Source organism: Orcinus orca, chromosome 2 (assembly GCF_937001465.1).
Source record: "Orcinus orca chromosome 2, mOrcOrc1.1, whole genome shotgun sequence".
Lineage (NCBI taxonomy): Eukaryota > Metazoa > Chordata > Mammalia > Artiodactyla > Delphinidae > Orcinus > Orcinus orca.
The window spans coordinates 51,937,020-51,953,327 of record NC_064560.1 but is presented as its reverse complement, the minus strand read 5'-3'; the positions used below and the strand labels follow the sequence as shown (position 1 = coordinate 51,953,327).

Genomic DNA, 16,308 nt, shown 5'->3' with positions numbered 1-16,308 from the left:
AGAAGCCACCGCAATGAGAAGCCCACGTGCCACAACAAAGAGTAGCCCCCGCTCACCACAACTAGGGAAAGCCTGCGAGCAGCAATGAAGACCCAATGCAGCCAAAAATAAATAAATTTATTAAAAATATATATTATTGCAAATGGTATTAGTTTCTTATAGCTGGTGTACAGGAACAACTCATTTTTCTACACTGATTTTTGCAATCTGTAACTTTCTACACACTCAATTCTAGTAATTTGTAGATAGTTTTTTGGTTCTTATTATCCACACATATGGCATCTGTATACCTTTTGGTTTTTTCCTTGATACTTTTTGTGGGTGTTTGTGTTCCCTCCAGAGAAATCCTGACATAGTGACAGCAGAACTCCTGTCTTGTTCTCGACCCTAATGGCACAAGGAACGCCTTCAATGTTTCATGACTGAGAATTCTTACTAATATTTAACTGAAGTCTTTCTTTCTGCAACTTACTATTTGCTGATGGTCTTTGATAGTTACTGGATACTTCTGATGTTCATTAAGTAGCTTTTCAGTTGTGAAGGCTATGGTAATAACACTTGCGTCGAATGAGACGGTCACTTGAACTTCCTTCAGCCGACTTGCTAGTGCTAAGGCCACCTCGCCTTCCTGGGGTGCGCCCCTGACACCCCCGGCTGTGCATGCTCTTCTCATTGCAGGCTGGCCCCATCCGCTCTGTCCCTGTCCATTGTGGTGGGGGTGGGCAGCCTTGTTCTAGCGTCTAAGAGGCTGGGGTGGGGGGATTCCCCGGGCAGAGCATTTCTAAGGCAAGTTTTGTTTTGATTTTTGGATGTTTGCTAAACCTCTACCTGCATCCCAGCTCTGCTTTCTGTGCAGGGAAAGCTGACAGCTGAATTTCTTCAGTGTTTATAGACCTGCTGGTGTTTGTTCCTTGAATCTGTCTTTTATCTTCCACGAAGTTCTAAATTTATCTAAATTTTCAGAAAATTTAGCATGAAAATCTTCGTAATACCCTCTTCTTTTCAGTGCCCGCAGCACTTCGTCCTCCCTTCACTCCAGACATTGGTTATTTGTGCCGATACCTTGACTTCACCCCCTCATTTTCTTACATCATTTTTCTGTCTTATAGGAAAAAGATTTGTAAGTGACGATTCCGTCTGTGTGCTGGGAATAAGCAAAAGAAACCTGCTCTTCCAGCCCGTGGCCGAGCTGAAGGAGGAGACGGACTTCGTGTAAGTGCACGGGGCCCTGTGGGAGGGAGCGGGAGGGAGGCCTGCTGGGTGGGGGGCCCAGGCCCTGCTCAGCTGCCCCTCCCCCTCCCACAGGCACAGGATCCCCAAGGAGCAGTGGTGGCTGAAGCTGCGGCCCCTCATGAAGATCCTGGCCAAGTACAAGGCCAGCTTCGAGGTGTCGGACGCGGGCCAGCTGGAGCCCATGCAGCCTCGTGGGCCCGAGGAGCCTGCCACCATCTAGACGCCCCACCTGCCCATTTTGTAACGTTTATTTATGAGCACTTTACGTGAGCATCGTCCAAGTGAACCCTGAGCGCGGCCCACCTTCCCCGTCCCCTGGCCCCCCGCACGGGGTGTCAGCTGTGCTGTCTTGTGTGTCCTGCTTCACAAACTGTGGCTCCCGCAGAATTAAATGTTTGCTAAAAGCCAACCACAGTGCCCGGTTTCTTTGTTTTCTAAGTGGGAGTTGAAAACCTCAGGGTGTGAGTGGCTCTCAGGGTTTTGTCGGCAGATACAGGCACATGTTTTCTAGAGAACTGGGGAGACAGGCAAGGACAGAGGCACCCGGAGGAAAGAGGTGGCACTCCGACTGGCAGGCGCGTGGGTGACTCACCAAGTGCACCGGGAGGGCCCTGGACCAGGGCGCCAGGTAAGGTGATACCCCCCGGGGGTGAGGGGCAGGGGTGGATGCGCACCTGAGTCTTTAGACATGAGCTGAGTCTGCCCCTGCTGTGCACCTGCAGGAGGCGGAGGAGGGGATTCAGTTCCTTTCAAGGCAGGGCCGGCAGTTTCCTTTCTGTCCGACAGCCTGACGGGGTGGAGGAGTCAGATCCCGGAGTCAGAGTTGATGCTGTTCCCCAGCCCCACGTCCTCCAGGCCTGTCCACCGCAGCCGCGGCCTTGGTGCAGCCCCGCCGCCAGGGTGAGTGGAAAGCAGACGTCGGGACACCTCTGTCCCTTTGCTCGTGCATTTCCATAAAGGCCCTAAAAACTGCTTTAACAAAAATTGATTTAAAATAATAATGACTATAAAGCATAGGTAGGTCAGAGTCACCTTTTATTTTTAAAATACATGTTCTAGGATTAACAGGTAAAATAAGCATTCATAGCATTAGAAAGTCTTAAAAACTATAATCTGTGCATCTCTGGCACTTATTTCCTTCTTCAAGACAAGAGTTTTCGTCTGACTTGCCAGGCAAAATCATAAGAATGATATATACATATATATGATCACATATACATATGATCAAGAGTTTTGCAAAAAAATAATAAAGGTCAGAAAAGCACAGAGCTCAGTGTCAGGAGGCCTAAGGCTGGGCCAAGTCCCATGGAGTCAGGGTCATCTGCTATCTAACTATCCACGACGGGTCCTTGGCGATGCTCTCATTGTCTGGTCCGAGCAGAGCCATGCCATGTGTGCTCCTCCCGGCGCCCAGGTACCTGCAGGTGGATGGGTGGGGGTCACCCAGGCAGCAGCAGGGGGCGCAGGGTCTGGGCACTAAACCACCTGGCCCCTACTCACCTGTTGCTCACGTCAACCAGATCTTCGTGGCTGACAGCGAAGAGCTGCTCGCGGTGCGCCTGCTTCGCCTCATCTGAGAGGCCATACAGGAAGCAGTCCAGGCCTGAGTGAGCACAAGCGATATGATGGAGGGGCATGTGGCCACCTTGGCCCTTTATAGCCTGTTTCCACCAAAGGTCACACCGCTGCCCGTCACGCGCCCGCAACACGCTCTCCTCCCGACTCGGCTGAGACGCACGGTCTCGTGGAGGCTGGGAGGGCGCGAGCCCGGGGAGCCGCGTGGGGTCCCGGCTGTTGACACCACGGCTCGAGGCACGTTACCTACGCCAGATACCTTTGTCTGAAGGAGCCACCGGAGCGTCCACGGCGGCGAAGACAGAGAGCTTTGCCTCATTGATGTCCTGCTGCGTGAACCTCCCAGACTTGGCCCAGTCGATGGCCTTCAGGAAGGACTGCAGCGTCTCTGTGGAATGCGGGTCCCTGGAGACCCGAGGAGTCAGACTCACATGTTTGGCAGAAAAAGTATAGGGGACACCCAGGCATGACTTCAGTTCTTCTATGCTTCGGGGTTGTTAATGCTGTTTTGTTAATGCTGTTTTAACAGTCCAGACAACCCAGCACTCTGGAAATTAACATGTGGCCACACAAGCCACCGACACTCTCCGTGCAGACCTCACCTGTCACCCGCACTTCGCCACCTGATCACTGACTACACCACTGTGACCCAGGACAGGAGAGCCGGGGGACCGGCCGGAAGGAACAGAAGACGCTCATAACATGCACCCAGACGGCACAATGATCACCTCAGAGGCCAGTTTCCGGGGTCCTCCCCTGAACAGAAAGAGCTCCAAGGCCCCTCATTCTCACGTGCATGTCCTGAGGGCATCTTGTGGGAAACGCCTCATTTTTCATGTCCCTCAAGACCCGCAGCCCCCACATGACCACATCAGTCCATGTCACGGGACATGAAGCAGTCGGGGCCAGAGAGAAACCCTCCATCTCGGACGTGCCAGAGAGGCAGCAGGGCCACAGAACAGACACGTAAATCGGCGGAACAGTCTGGGCCTGAAGACCTAGCCCAGCCCCGGAGAGCTTCCAGGTCATCTCCTTACACACTCTGGTTACCAAACCCCAGAGCTATTTGTTGTCCCCTCCCGCTGTCCCTAAGGCCTGCAGCCTAAACGACCTTGCTGGGTGGGGTTACACGCCGGCCCAGCGACGACAGGCGAAGCGTTTTTCTGAAGTTCACTCCGCGTGTGAGAACACTGGGGCCAGATGGCCCGACTCACCTGTACGAGTAGAGCGTGAAGATCCCGCCGTAGCTGAGTCTGGCGCCTCCACCATAAGCACCGCCTTTTTCTCGAATTTCCGTGTGCAAGAATTTAGCTGTCATCAAGCGTGCCAGGATCTTGAGACTGAAAAGATGAAAAAAACGTGAGTTAAAAACAACGCAGCTGGCAGGGCAGTACTGAATATATAACACACAGTAACCCAAGACAAATGGCAAGTGCGTCTGAGAACAAAATTAGAACCAAGTAAAGTGATACATACATCATGACCCTTTTTAAATTTTAAAATAGGAGAAAAACGTGAGAAAGATGAACTTTCAGAGGCTTGGGTGACAGGGGTGGGACAGGAACGTCCCTCCTGCTCGACCTGCCACGGCACACGGAACGTTTAGCAGTGAGTGGTTTCCATGATGCAGGCGAACGTGTGGCCCATCACTTACTTAAACCCCTGCGTCAGCTGTGCACTCACGCGTGTACACACGAGGCGTCCCTCCCTCAGAAAACACTCCAACAGCGTGAGCTTCTATCAGGGGTCCCACGTCCCCATGACTTCCATCGTGAGCAGTGACAGCTGCTGCCCCAGCACAGCCGAGGTGGTTCCGGAAGGACAGCAGCCAGGCCGACCCGACGGGGGCCTTGCCCACTCATGCCCCCCAGCCCCCCGACTGGTCTTTTCTACAACAGAGCAGGCGACGCAGGCAGAGGGGACGCGGGTGGAGGAGTGAACCCGAGGCTCCAGGAGAGGGTGGAGACCCCATGCAGATAGGCCCTGATCCCCAACAGGGACGGGGGGGGGGTCCACCCTCCACGCATTTTTTCAGAAACTTATTTCTGTTACGTAAGGGAAATTATAAAATACAGAAGAATGGAAAAAACACCTATAATCCCAGCACCCAGGAGTAGGTACCTCTTGTTTTTGTTTCTGAACCTACATCTTTCTATTCAACTACATCTTTCTATTCAACATTGAAACACACGTTCCTACTCCTGATGGCGTGGCAGAGTGTCTGATTCCTGTAAACACGGAAACAAGCTGATGGAAAAGCGGAGCTGTGATGACACTTCCCACAGACACACTTTCCCGTGAGCCCGGCGGCAGCGCCGCGCTCCACACCTGCTCTGCAACCACCATTAAGCGTCCCGGCGGCGCCCCACACCCTCGCACCTGGCGTGGGCCGGGGCCGCGTACGGGGCAGTCCGGATACACTCGGCTACGTAGTTGACTGGGAACGGGAGCTGGAAGTGCGTCTTCAGCGGGCAGGGCTTGAAGGTGGGGTCCTAGGGGCAGAGGCCGTCACCACGTGTGGCCCAGGGGCCAGCTGGGCAGGTTCCCCGAGTACCCAGCCCCCCCGCACTGCGACGCCCTGGGAGGCACCAGCCACGTCCCCACATGTAACAGCCAGGCACTGATGACCTCGTCCTGCACCACCTCACCTCACAGCTGAATGAGGTATCCTACCCCCAACCCAGACTCCCCTGGGACCATCTCATGCCACGCCATTCCCAGGGCAGTGTGTGTGATCTTGCTCGGTCACTCCCCAAGGACAAGCCAGGCCAGCCACCAGAGCTCAGGGGCAGCAGGGCGCACAGGAGGGGAGGTGACCCCTATGTGGCAGTGACGTTTAAACACAGGTGGACTGAACACAAGGCGTCCACAGACAGCACCTAGCGGTCCTACCCGACACCGCCCAGCTGGTGACGGAAGGGCCCACGGATGCGCAGCAGGCAGGGCATTAAGCAGAAGGGACTCACCGTCACCAGCTTCCTCGTGAATGGGGAGTGCCTGCCAGGTCCCTTAGGTGCAGGTTTCTGAAAGTAAAGTTTCCCAGAGAAATGAGTAATTACCTAAGCTCACGTGGACAGGTAAGGTACGTTCCAGGAAGTGCACAGAGCTCACAACAAGCGTCAGGGCACATCTGCTCAAGGCTTCAAGCTCTGAGGCTGCTGCATCCCCAGCCCAAGTGGTCCTCCAATCCGGAGACTTCACTGCAAGGCTCAAGTGGCTACAGGGGAGCACAGGATCGAAGGCCAAACTACAGGGTTTGGATTCACTGGGGTTCCTGGCCCCACGGGCAGGCAGGGGGCACAACCTCACCTCCACCACGTGTGGGTGCGCAGGCTTCCGCTCCTTCTTACTCCGGCTGAGGGTCCTGAGGAAGTTGTCCACCGAATTCTCCACCTGAGACATTTGCTGGGGAGTAGCATTCACGGAACATCTGTTTAAAAAAGTCTATGTGCAGAAAACCATTACTATGAAAAATAAAAATGTTACATTTTGCATAATTAAAACAAAAATGAATCACATACAAAATAATGCTCAAAAACAAAAACCGAATAAAAGAGCAGCCAAACAAGGCAACACTACAGCCGTCTTCCTTCACCACATGTTTTCCAGGTACAAAAAAGCCTGTCCCTTATCTCAGTGTGTTACAGACAATAAGCAGCCAGCTCCGCTAAACTCTGTGCTCTCCTGAGAACAAGGAGGACGCAGAGACTAGATCTCCAACAGTGCCTTCAGGGCTGCAGTATCAGAGGACTGAAAACGTAATTACTGTCTGGAACAGAATGAACCGGTCATTAAAGTAGAGAAGTGTGAGTAGGCAAAGAACTGCCACGCTCCCCAAAAACATTTCTCTGTGGCTCTTCTGAACTCTACAGAATCACAGACACCATCATACATACTGACAAATTGTATCCTTTCTGGTTTTGGCCATAAATACTAAGTCTATTTTCGTTGAAATAACAGGTACTATGACAACGTGTTCTAGGCTCTAGACCAACTGCTTTGCAAACATGCTCTCTTTCCTTGCCCTAAACCTGCAAAGGACTATTTCATGGAGGAAACAGAGAAGGTCCCCGTGGTTAAGTTCCCTGAGACTCCAGCCGTGAGTGCACGGGCGGCCCAGGAACTAACTGGGCACCAGCTCTGCTGGCCAGAGGCCCCAACCTCCTGCTGCCCAGATGGTCCAGGAGAGCCTGCTAGTGACTCCCAAGAACTGCCGGGCCAACGTCCTGGGGCGTGTTCCAGGGAGGGAGCTGCAAGCTCATCTAAGGCAGCGGCGCTGGTGGTGAGGCGGGTGCTGCCACCTCAACAGCTGTCGTCCCCTTTAAGTCTCATTCGTGTCACAACCTGAGCTGAAGGCCGACCACGTGCAGAGGCTGGTGTTCACCCCAAATTGGTGCACAATTACTCTCACAAGAACCTCTGCACTTTCACCGTGGCCTCAGGCAAGAGGACCTCGGTGGGGTCTCGCTGAGGCTCATTTACGGAACATCGGCTGTTGACTCGTGCAGCAGGGAGTCCACCTGTGGCTCCAGGTTAAAGCAGCCTGCCCTCCTCCCCACCTCCCAAGACACTTGTTCAAATTCTGTATAAAACAGCTCTTTCATGGTTAGAACATCTGGAGTCTGGAACGGTTCTGTAGTCTCCCAAGCGTTTTCTAAAAAGCATCTAAAACTACACGTGGTGACACAGGATGAGGATGGAGTCTCTGCTTAGAAACAAACTGCAACCCCACCTGAAGTTATCACAGTTCAAAAGATGCTTCCTGATGCGCGGGAGCTTCCTCAGGATGGGCTTGATGTCCGTCATCTCTGCGATTCTCTTCATGAGCCTCACCTAAGCCAGAGAACTGACAGGTAGAGATAGACGCGCCCTTGGCCTGGACCAGACTTCCCTGATACGGGGTCCCGCGGGGATACGGGGTGGGGCAGCGGCAGGGCCAGGTTCTGTGCTTGTGGGGGACGCGTACTTGCTCGGCTAGGGGGTGCGGGAGGGGCTGCAGGCTGGAAGGAGGAGGGTGAGCGAAAAAACTTTTTCCCCATGAAACTTGGCCAGTTTGAGTGAGCCTTCCTGAGACACGAACAATCTATTACGAGCCCCGGAGACCCAGCCGCCCCTGAGCGCGTCACCTGGTCCATCCCCCCGAAGGTCTCCTGCAGGTCCCCCGCGGGTGCCAGCATCCTGCCTGCCCTGATGGACGCGTAGAGGTGGCCTGCGTCGGGGACCCCGTTGGACAGCTCCTGAGCTGTCATCTTCACCAGCACTCGGAAGTGCTCCTCGGCCTCAAAGCAGGGGCTGCAGAGAAAGAAAAGGTAGTAAATGAGACCCAGCCACGCCCCCTTCAACAGCAGGGAAATTTGCTAAGTGTAGGCTCTTAGATGATGTAAACCGCCCCTGGAGATGTCACGAGTCCATAGGAGTCACAGGGGGAAAGAAACCAACAACCAACAAAGGCATGCAGCTTCCGCTCTCAGGACCCGGCAGACTCGGGTCTCTGGCATGTCTGGGGATTTACGTCTTTGCAAATACTTACTTGTTAAAGATTTCACTCCACAGATGCATCATGTCTGGTAGGTTTCTATCAAGGCAGAAAGATGAAAAGAGCACACCCTAAATCATGACAGAAGAAAAAGAATAAATTAATTATGATGTAATTTAAAAGAAAAAAAGACGCAGGAGAAGCCAACCCTCACCACCCTGTGCTGAGGAAACGGCTACCTGCTCGTAAGTATCGAGGTGTGAGTCGTCGGGGAGCACGTGGGGGGTGGCAGCCAGGCCCCCCGTCTTCAGGTCCACCTGCTGGGCCAGCTCCCTGTAGTCGAGGGCACCGCAGCCCAGCCTGTGCAGGGAGAGCATGGAGTCACCGGGGAGGGCCGGGTTCCCATGCAGCATGTCCCCCCAACCACCGCCTGCCAGCCCAGCAGCTGCTCCCGCCCCCACCCCCAAACTCTGCAGCCGCTCTGGTCAGGTAGTCTTGGGGGTGAAATGTGAAGAACGAGCCTTAAGAAAAGAAAGTCACTTCGACTTCTTTTGTAAGAAACTTTCTAATCGCTGTTCCTAATGTAAGAACTAATTCAAGCCGAGGCGATGACTGAGTTTTCCTGAATCCACGCCGCCGTGGAAGGGCAGGCGGTGGGAGCCATACTGATAAAAGGGCAGAGAACTCGGGAAAGGTTCACCTCCTCCGGGGGTGACCCCAGGCCTACACGTCATAGTTAAAGGCTTACATTTTCTGATGAAAATAATCATCTCTTCATAATCTTAAAAAGAACTCAGTTGTTGAGATATAGCTATATCTGTAATACCTTGTGCTCTACATTTATAAATATTTTAATGTACTGTATTTTAGTAAGAAAGTATGATTACCATAAGGAAAATTCTCAACAAATACACCATCCATCTTTCTGTAACACTACGGGATTTGAAAATTAAAATGACTCACTGAAAATTGATTACTGATACACTGAAACAAGACACACAGAAAACATCCACTAATAAATATGAGATGACGTGCAGAGTTCTATAAATGCGTGTCTTCGCCCCAGAAGGAGCCCCTTACTTGGTGAGGACGTTGCAGAAGAGGGGCACATAGGGCCGGAGCTCCTCGGGCAGGGTGTTCAGACTCGAGAAGGCTCTGAAGTAGATCACGCCATTGGTGGGCTGCGTGCAGTACTGGACGGGTATGTCCCCAGCTGCAGGAGCAAAGGCACTTCTTTATAATTTTTACCAGTAAAGTTTTAACCATGTAACCATCATTTAATATTTTTTAAATGCTAAAGCTTTTCAAGGATGATGGTTTACATTTTATATTAGCAAAAAAACACTATTCATTTGCCATAATTGAGACAAATTTCCCTCTTGGACTTTCATTACAACAAAAGCTGAAAGTCTTCAACGCTAAGTAATCCTTGCGCTTTGAACGTTCTTGGGGTTTTCTAAACACCCCACAGTCCAGCTGCAGTCCAGCCGCCCTCCCCGCCTGCACCCAGACCCTCCTGGGTATCGGCAGGGACTCTGGCAGGCCACTCCCACAACAGGTGACCTCACTTTCACCCACCCCAAACGCAACTCACCCCCTAACAAGTCCTGTCCCCAAACCCGAGGACCCTCATGACCCACAGCACACTGGAACCCACCACGCTCAACACCCCAGGCCTCTGTGGCCCCAGGTCCCTCACAACTGTGTGTTCTACTTTTTACATCCCGAGCGCAGTGCCCTGAACCAGCGGAGGAGCTAAGGCATCTACTGATGACAAATTACTTCACTGATTCCTTCCTTGAACACAATGAACTTCACTGATAAACCAAACCTGAGGGGGTTAAACGATCAGTGGCACATGAACCCCACTTCCCAGAAGCCTGGGCCGGAGAGGAGGCCTCATGTACATGCGCAAATGAATGCATCAGGTGTGGTAAACGGGACGGGCCCCGGGACGACGACAACAGGCATGTCACACAAGTCAAAGGGATGCTCGCGCACAGCCTGAATCCTAAACTAGACGCGGGAACCAGAGAAGGTGTAAGGCTGTTGTCAGACCTGCTCGGGAAGGAGCAGCAAAGTCACATCACAGCCATGTGGAGAAGCGTCAGCACCACAGGGCATGTCTGTGTCCAGCAGAAGCGAGTGATGCGCGCAGACGTGGGGGGATGCCAGGAAGGAGCGGCTGCCACCCCCTCCGTGCCCCACAATGCGACACCTAGTGCTGTGGGCCCCTGGACCCCGGCTGGGCTAAGGAGTGGGCGTGGGCAAGGGGCCCAGAGGATGCCTGTGCCCTTGAGAACTGCATGAACACACACACAGCGGAACCTGAGGCCTCCCCGCCCCCAGAGGCAGCTCGGCCCTGTCGGACCCACCCGGGGAAAAACACACGCAGGCCCTCGAGTCCACATCTGCCATCACTGAGCTGGACTAGGAACGGGGCTTGAACGTCCTATGAAGACACCCACTGGTGACTCTCCCCCTGTGGACGCTGAGACGCAACCTAAACCCCAGCCGGGGCACCAAGACCCCCCACTGACCTGCCAGAGCCACCTCCACCTCAGTGAACGGGATGCGGGGCTCGATGTCCGACACCTTCAACGCGGGCAGACACGACGCGTCCTGAGGTTGGCTTTGCTGCGCCTGTAATTCCAAACCTAAGAGGGGAATAAACATCCAGGATGATACTCAGAAGCTCTTACTCAGTTCAGCTCCTATTTATTAACTTCCATTAAGACTCAGCCTCGGGCTTCCCTGGTGGCGCAGTGGTTGAGAGTCCGCCTGCCGATGCAGGGGACGCGGGTTCGTGCCCCGGTCTGGGAGGATCCCACATGCTGCGGAGCGGCTGGGCCCGTGAGCCATGGCCGCCGAGCCTGTGCGTCCGGAGCCTGTGCTCCGCGGCGGGAGAGGCCACAGCAGTGAGAGGCCCGCATACCACAAAAAAAAAAAAAAAAAAAAAAAAAAGACTCAGCCTCTCCCATGCCAAGTGTGGGGAGCCTGTCAGCACTGGGGTTCAGGTTTCCCAGGAAACCAGATTTAGAAGCATAACAACCAGCTCGGCAGGCAGCTCTCTTCCTAATTCTCATTCTCAGCAATTTAAGAGAACGATTTTGCTGGGGGAAGGGGGGAGCAGTTTGCTCAAGCAGTTTCCCCTCTGCCCCCAACCAAAATTTTCTACTAGAGACTGAACTAGTGGATTGAAACTTACTAACTTTTGTGCTTGTTTATTCTTATGTCATTTTCACAAACCTCAGCAATATGCTTCTGTAATTACATAAAGTTCACAAATTACAAAAATGGGTAAAATACATTTTCTGGGCCTGATCAGAGGGTAGATGCCCCTTTTGTACAGACTGGGCAGCCCATGGGGAGGGGCCCCAGGCTGTAGCTGGGGGACGTCACGGGGTAAAGTCAGTGCTCCCGCTGTCACCTCACCCCCCACGCTTACCTCCCCGAGTCCCCAGCACTGGGTCCCCGGGCCCGCGGAGGGGTTTCGGCGCAGCTGCTCCCAGGCACCCACCTGTGCCCCGTGGAAGCCCGAGGACCTGGCTCCCCATGCTCTGAGGAACCCCCTGCACTTTCAAGGCCCCCCGACCTGGCCGTCTCCCCACAGTCAAGCAGAGCACCCCAACGCCACCCCTCAGACGCTTCCTCATTCTCTGCGTTTGGCCTCCTGTCCTTGTCCTGGAGAACACACCTACCGGCCCCAGCTCAGCTGCTCCCGTCTGGATGCTGCTCCTCTGTGGGGGGGAATGCATCAGGGCAGCAGAGGCCGCGAGCACTCTCCTCCACCAGACACAGGCTCCCAACGGTCCAGCCACGGCCCTTCACACGATACACACAGACCCCCAAACTGGAAGATTGTTTGATGTTTCCAATAAATTAATCTCCCGTTCCCACTTCTCATTGGTGTTCATCTCCAGATTGGACCCTGACTCACTGATTCTTTGCACTGAAGTCCACACTCAAGACTTACTGACCTAACAGTAAATGCTCTAGCACTGTGTCCTCCCTAAGGGACTGTGCAGTGATCTGGAAGACAGAAACACGCTCTTTAACCAGGCCCTGCATCCCTTCACACGTACCTCCACGGCCAGGCCAGACGCCTGACAACTCAGGGAACGCACGGTCTGTGCTGAGGCATGGAATTACCTTCTGTGCCACAAATGGCTATAAGCACAGACAGAAGATGGGTGGGACCACATCAAACTAAAAAGCTTCTGACAGCAAAGGAATCTGTCAACATGAAAAGGCATGTACACAGCAGGAGGGAAAACTTGCAAATCAAATATTATCTGGTAAGGGGCTAATATCCAAAATATTTAATGAACTCAATAGCAAAATACAAATGATCCAATTAAAAAATGGGCTGAGGACCTAAATAGGCATTTCTCCAAAGAAGCACACAGATGGCCAACAGCTATAAGAAAAGGTACTCAACATCACTCTTCAGGGAAATGCAAATCAAAACACATGAGACATCACCTCACACCTGTCAGAATAGCTATAATAAAAAAGACAAGAGATAACAAGTGTTGGTGAGGATGTGGAGAAAAGGGAACCATTGTGCACTGCTCGTGGGGATGTAAATTGGTACAGCCACTATGGAAAACAGTATGGCAGTTCCTCAAAATATTAAAACTAGAACTACCATATGACCCAGCACTCCTACTCCTGGTTATTTATCTGAAGAAAATAAAAACACTAATTTGAAAAGATATATGCACACCAATGTTCACAGCAGTACTATTTACAACAGCCAAGATATGGAAACAAACTAAATGTCCATTGACGGATGAATGGGTAAAAAAAGATGTGATACACACACACAGTGGAACACTACTCAGTCACAAAGGAGGAAATGCTGCAATTTGCAACAATGTGGATGAACCTTGAGAGTATTATGCTTAGTGAAATAAGTCAGATAGAGAAAAATAAATACCTATGAACTCACTTATAGGTGCAATCTACAAAATAAAAACCCAAAAAAGCAAGCTCATATATACAGAGAACAGACTGGTGGTTGTGGGGCGGGGGGAAATGGATGAAGGGGTCAAAGCTACAAGTTTGCAGTTCTAAGTAAGCCCTGAGGGTGTAATGTACAGCACTGTTACTAAAGTCAGTAATACTGTATTGAGATTTGAAAACTGCTAAGATGATAAAATTTAAAAGTTCTCATCACAAGACAAAAAACTACATGTGGTGACAAATGTTAACTAGACTAATTGTGATGACCATCTCACAATATACAAATGTATCATATCAGTATGTCGTACATCTGAAACTAATACATTATGTCAGTTATTCCTCAATTAAAAAAAAAAGGAAGATGGAACTTGTCAATTGGCACTCACAAGGCAGAAGTTTATCATATTAATCACAATTAGCATGTTAAATTTATGGAAGACATTTGTAGCAACATGGATGGACTTCGAGATTATCATATTAAGTGAAGTCAGACAAAGAAAGACAAGTATCATGATATTACTTATATGTGCAATCTAAAATATGATACAAATGAACTTATTTACAAAACAGACACACAGACATAGAAAACAAACGTCTGGTTACCAAAGGGAAAGGGAAGAGGGATAAATTAGGAGTTTGTGATTAGCATACACACTACTATATATAAAATAGATGAACAACAAGGTCCTACTGTATAGCACAGGGAACTATATTCAATATTTCACAATAGACTGGTTCAAGATGGCAGAGTACAAGGACATGCACTTACTCCCTCTTGTGAGAGCACGGGAATCACAACTAACTGCTGAACAATCATCGACAGGGAGACACTGGAACGCAACAAAAAAGATACCCCACATCCAAAGACAAAGGAGAAGTCACAATGAAATGGTAGGAGGGGTGCAATCACAGTAAAATCAAATCCCATAACTGCTAAGTGGGTGACTCACAGACTGGAGAACACTTATACCACAGAAGTCCACCCACTGGAGTGAAGGTTCTGAGCCCCACGTCAGGCTTCCCAACCTGGGGGTCTGGCAACGGGAGGAGGAATTCCTAGACAATCAGACTTTGAAAGCTAGCAGGATTTGACTGCAGGACTTCGACAGGACTGGGAGAAACGAGACTCCACTCTTGGAGGGCACACACAAAGTAGTGTGTGCATCAGGACCCAGGGGAAGGAGCAGTGACCCTACAGGAGACTGAACCAGACCTACCTGCTAGTGTTGGAGGGTCTCCTGCAGAGGCGGGGGGTGGCTGTGTCTCACCATGGGGACAAGGACACTGGCAGCAGAATTTCTGGGAAGTACTCCTTGGCGTGAGCCCTCCCAGAGTCTGCCATTAGCCCCACCAAAGAGCCAGTAGGCTCCAGTGTTGGGTCAGGCTCCAGTGTTGGGTCGCCTCAGGCCAAACAACCAACAGGGAGGGAACCCAGTCCCACCCATCAGCAGACAAGCAGATTAAAGTTTTACAGAGCTATGCACACCAGAGCAACAGCCAGCTGTACTCACCACCAGTCCCTCCCATCAGGAAACTTGCACAAGCCTCTAGATAGCCTCATTCACCAGAGGGCAGAAAGCAGAAGCAAGAAGAACTACAATCCTGCAGCCTGTGGAACAAAAACCACATCCACAGAAAGACAGACAAGATGAAAAGGTAGAGGACTTTGTACCAGATGAAGGAACAAGATAAAACCACAGAAAAACAACTAAATGAAGTGGAGATAGGCAACCTTCCAGAAAAATAATTCAGAATAATGATAGTGAAGACGATCCAGGACCTTGGGAAAAAGAATGGAGACAAAGATCGAGAAGATGCAAGAAATGTTTAAAAAACACCTAGAAGAATTAAAGATCAAACAGATGAACAATACAATAACTGAAATGAAAACTACACTAGAAGGAATCAATAGCAGAATAACTGAGGCAGAAGAACGGATAAGTGACCTGGAAGACAGAATAGTGGAATTCACTGCCGAGGAAGAGAATAAAGAAAAAAGAATGAAAAGAAATAAAGACAGCCTAAGAGGCCTCTGGGACAACATTAAATGCAACAACATTTGCATTATAGGGGTCCCAGAAGGAGGAGAGAGAGAAAGGACATGAGAAAATATCTGAAGAGATTATAGTCGAAACTTCCCTAACATGGGAAAGGAAACGGCCACCCAAGTCCAGGAAGTGCGGAGAGTCCCAGGCAGGATAAACCCAAGGAGAAACACACCGAGACACGTAGTAATGAAATTGACAAAAATTAAAGACAAAGAAAAATTATTGAAACCAACAGGGAAAAACCGACAAATAACATACATACAAGGGAACTCCCGTAAGGTTAACAGCTGATTTCTCAGCAGAAACTCTACAACCCAGAAGGGAGTGGCATGATATATTTGAAGTCATGAAAGGGAAGAACCTACAACCGAGGTTACTCTACCCAGCAAGGAACTCATTCAGATTCAATGGAGAAATCAAAAGCTACAGACAAGCAAAAGCTAAGAGAATTCAGCACCACCAAACCAGCTCTACAACAAATGCTAAAGGAACTTCTCTAAGTGGGAAACACAAGAGAAGAAAAGGATCTACAAAAACAAACCCAAAACAATTAAGAAAATGGTCATAGGAACATACATATCGATAATTACCTTAAAAGTGAATGGACTAAATGCTCCAAGCAAAAGACACACGCTCGCTGAATGGATACAAAAACAAGACACATATATATGCTGTCTACAAGAGACCCACTTCAGACCCAGGGACACATAAAGACTGAAAGTGAGGGGATGGAAAAAGATATTCCATGCAAATGGAAATCAAAAGAAAGCTGGAGTAGCAATACTCATATCAGATAAAACAGACTTTGAAATAAAGAATATTACAAGAGACAAAGAAGGACTCTACATAATGATCAAGGGATCAATCCAAGAAGACATAATAATTAGAAATATATACGCACCCAACATAGGAGGACCTCAACACATAAGGCAACTGCTAATTAAAAGAGGAAATCGACAGTAACACAATAATAGTGGGGGACTTTAACACCTCACTTACCCCAACGGA

At 50.5% G+C, this 16,308-nt stretch overlaps 2 protein-coding genes across 7 annotated transcripts in view; one reads left to right on the top strand and one right to left on the bottom strand.

Annotated features, from left to right (window-relative positions):
- PFKP (phosphofructokinase, platelet) overlaps positions 1-1,642 on the top strand; it is a 238,214-nt gene extending 236,572 nt beyond the window's left edge. For all 3 annotated transcript variants that reach the window (XM_049705461.1, XM_049705462.1, XM_049705463.1), the window contains 2 exons: positions 1,110-1,212; positions 1,306-1,642. In XM_049705461.1, coding sequence (XP_049561418.1) covers positions 1,110-1,212; positions 1,306-1,453 — 251 coding nt within the window. In that variant the 3' untranslated portion in view covers positions 1,454-1,642. The remainder of the gene's footprint in view (positions 1-1,109; positions 1,213-1,305) is intronic.
- A 609-nt stretch (positions 1,643-2,251) lies between these two features.
- PITRM1 (pitrilysin metallopeptidase 1) overlaps positions 2,252-16,308 on the bottom strand; it is a 31,838-nt gene continuing 17,781 nt past the window's right edge. For 2 of the 4 annotated variants that reach the window (XM_033418032.2, XM_033418034.2), the window contains 13 exons: positions 10,825-10,941; positions 9,365-9,497; positions 8,524-8,644; positions 8,339-8,415; positions 7,935-8,100; positions 7,541-7,641; positions 6,118-6,238; positions 5,775-5,831; positions 5,188-5,300; positions 4,023-4,148; positions 3,068-3,213; positions 2,734-2,836; positions 2,252-2,651 (listed from right to left, as the gene is read on the bottom strand). In XM_033418032.2, the coding sequence (XP_033273923.1) occupies positions 2,558-2,651; positions 2,734-2,836; positions 3,068-3,213; positions 4,023-4,148; positions 5,188-5,300; positions 5,775-5,831; positions 6,118-6,238; positions 7,541-7,641; positions 7,935-8,100; positions 8,339-8,415; positions 8,524-8,644; positions 9,365-9,497; positions 10,825-10,941 (1,475 nt within the window). In that variant the 3' untranslated portion in view covers positions 2,252-2,557. Of the gene's footprint in view, positions 2,652-2,733; positions 2,837-3,067; positions 3,214-4,022; positions 4,149-5,151; positions 5,301-5,774; positions 5,832-6,117; positions 6,239-7,540; positions 7,642-7,934; positions 8,101-8,338; positions 8,416-8,523; positions 8,645-9,364; positions 9,498-10,824; positions 10,942-16,308 lie in introns of those variants that run through there. The other 2 variants (XR_004480395.2, XM_033418033.2) reach the window with 2 other exon arrangements.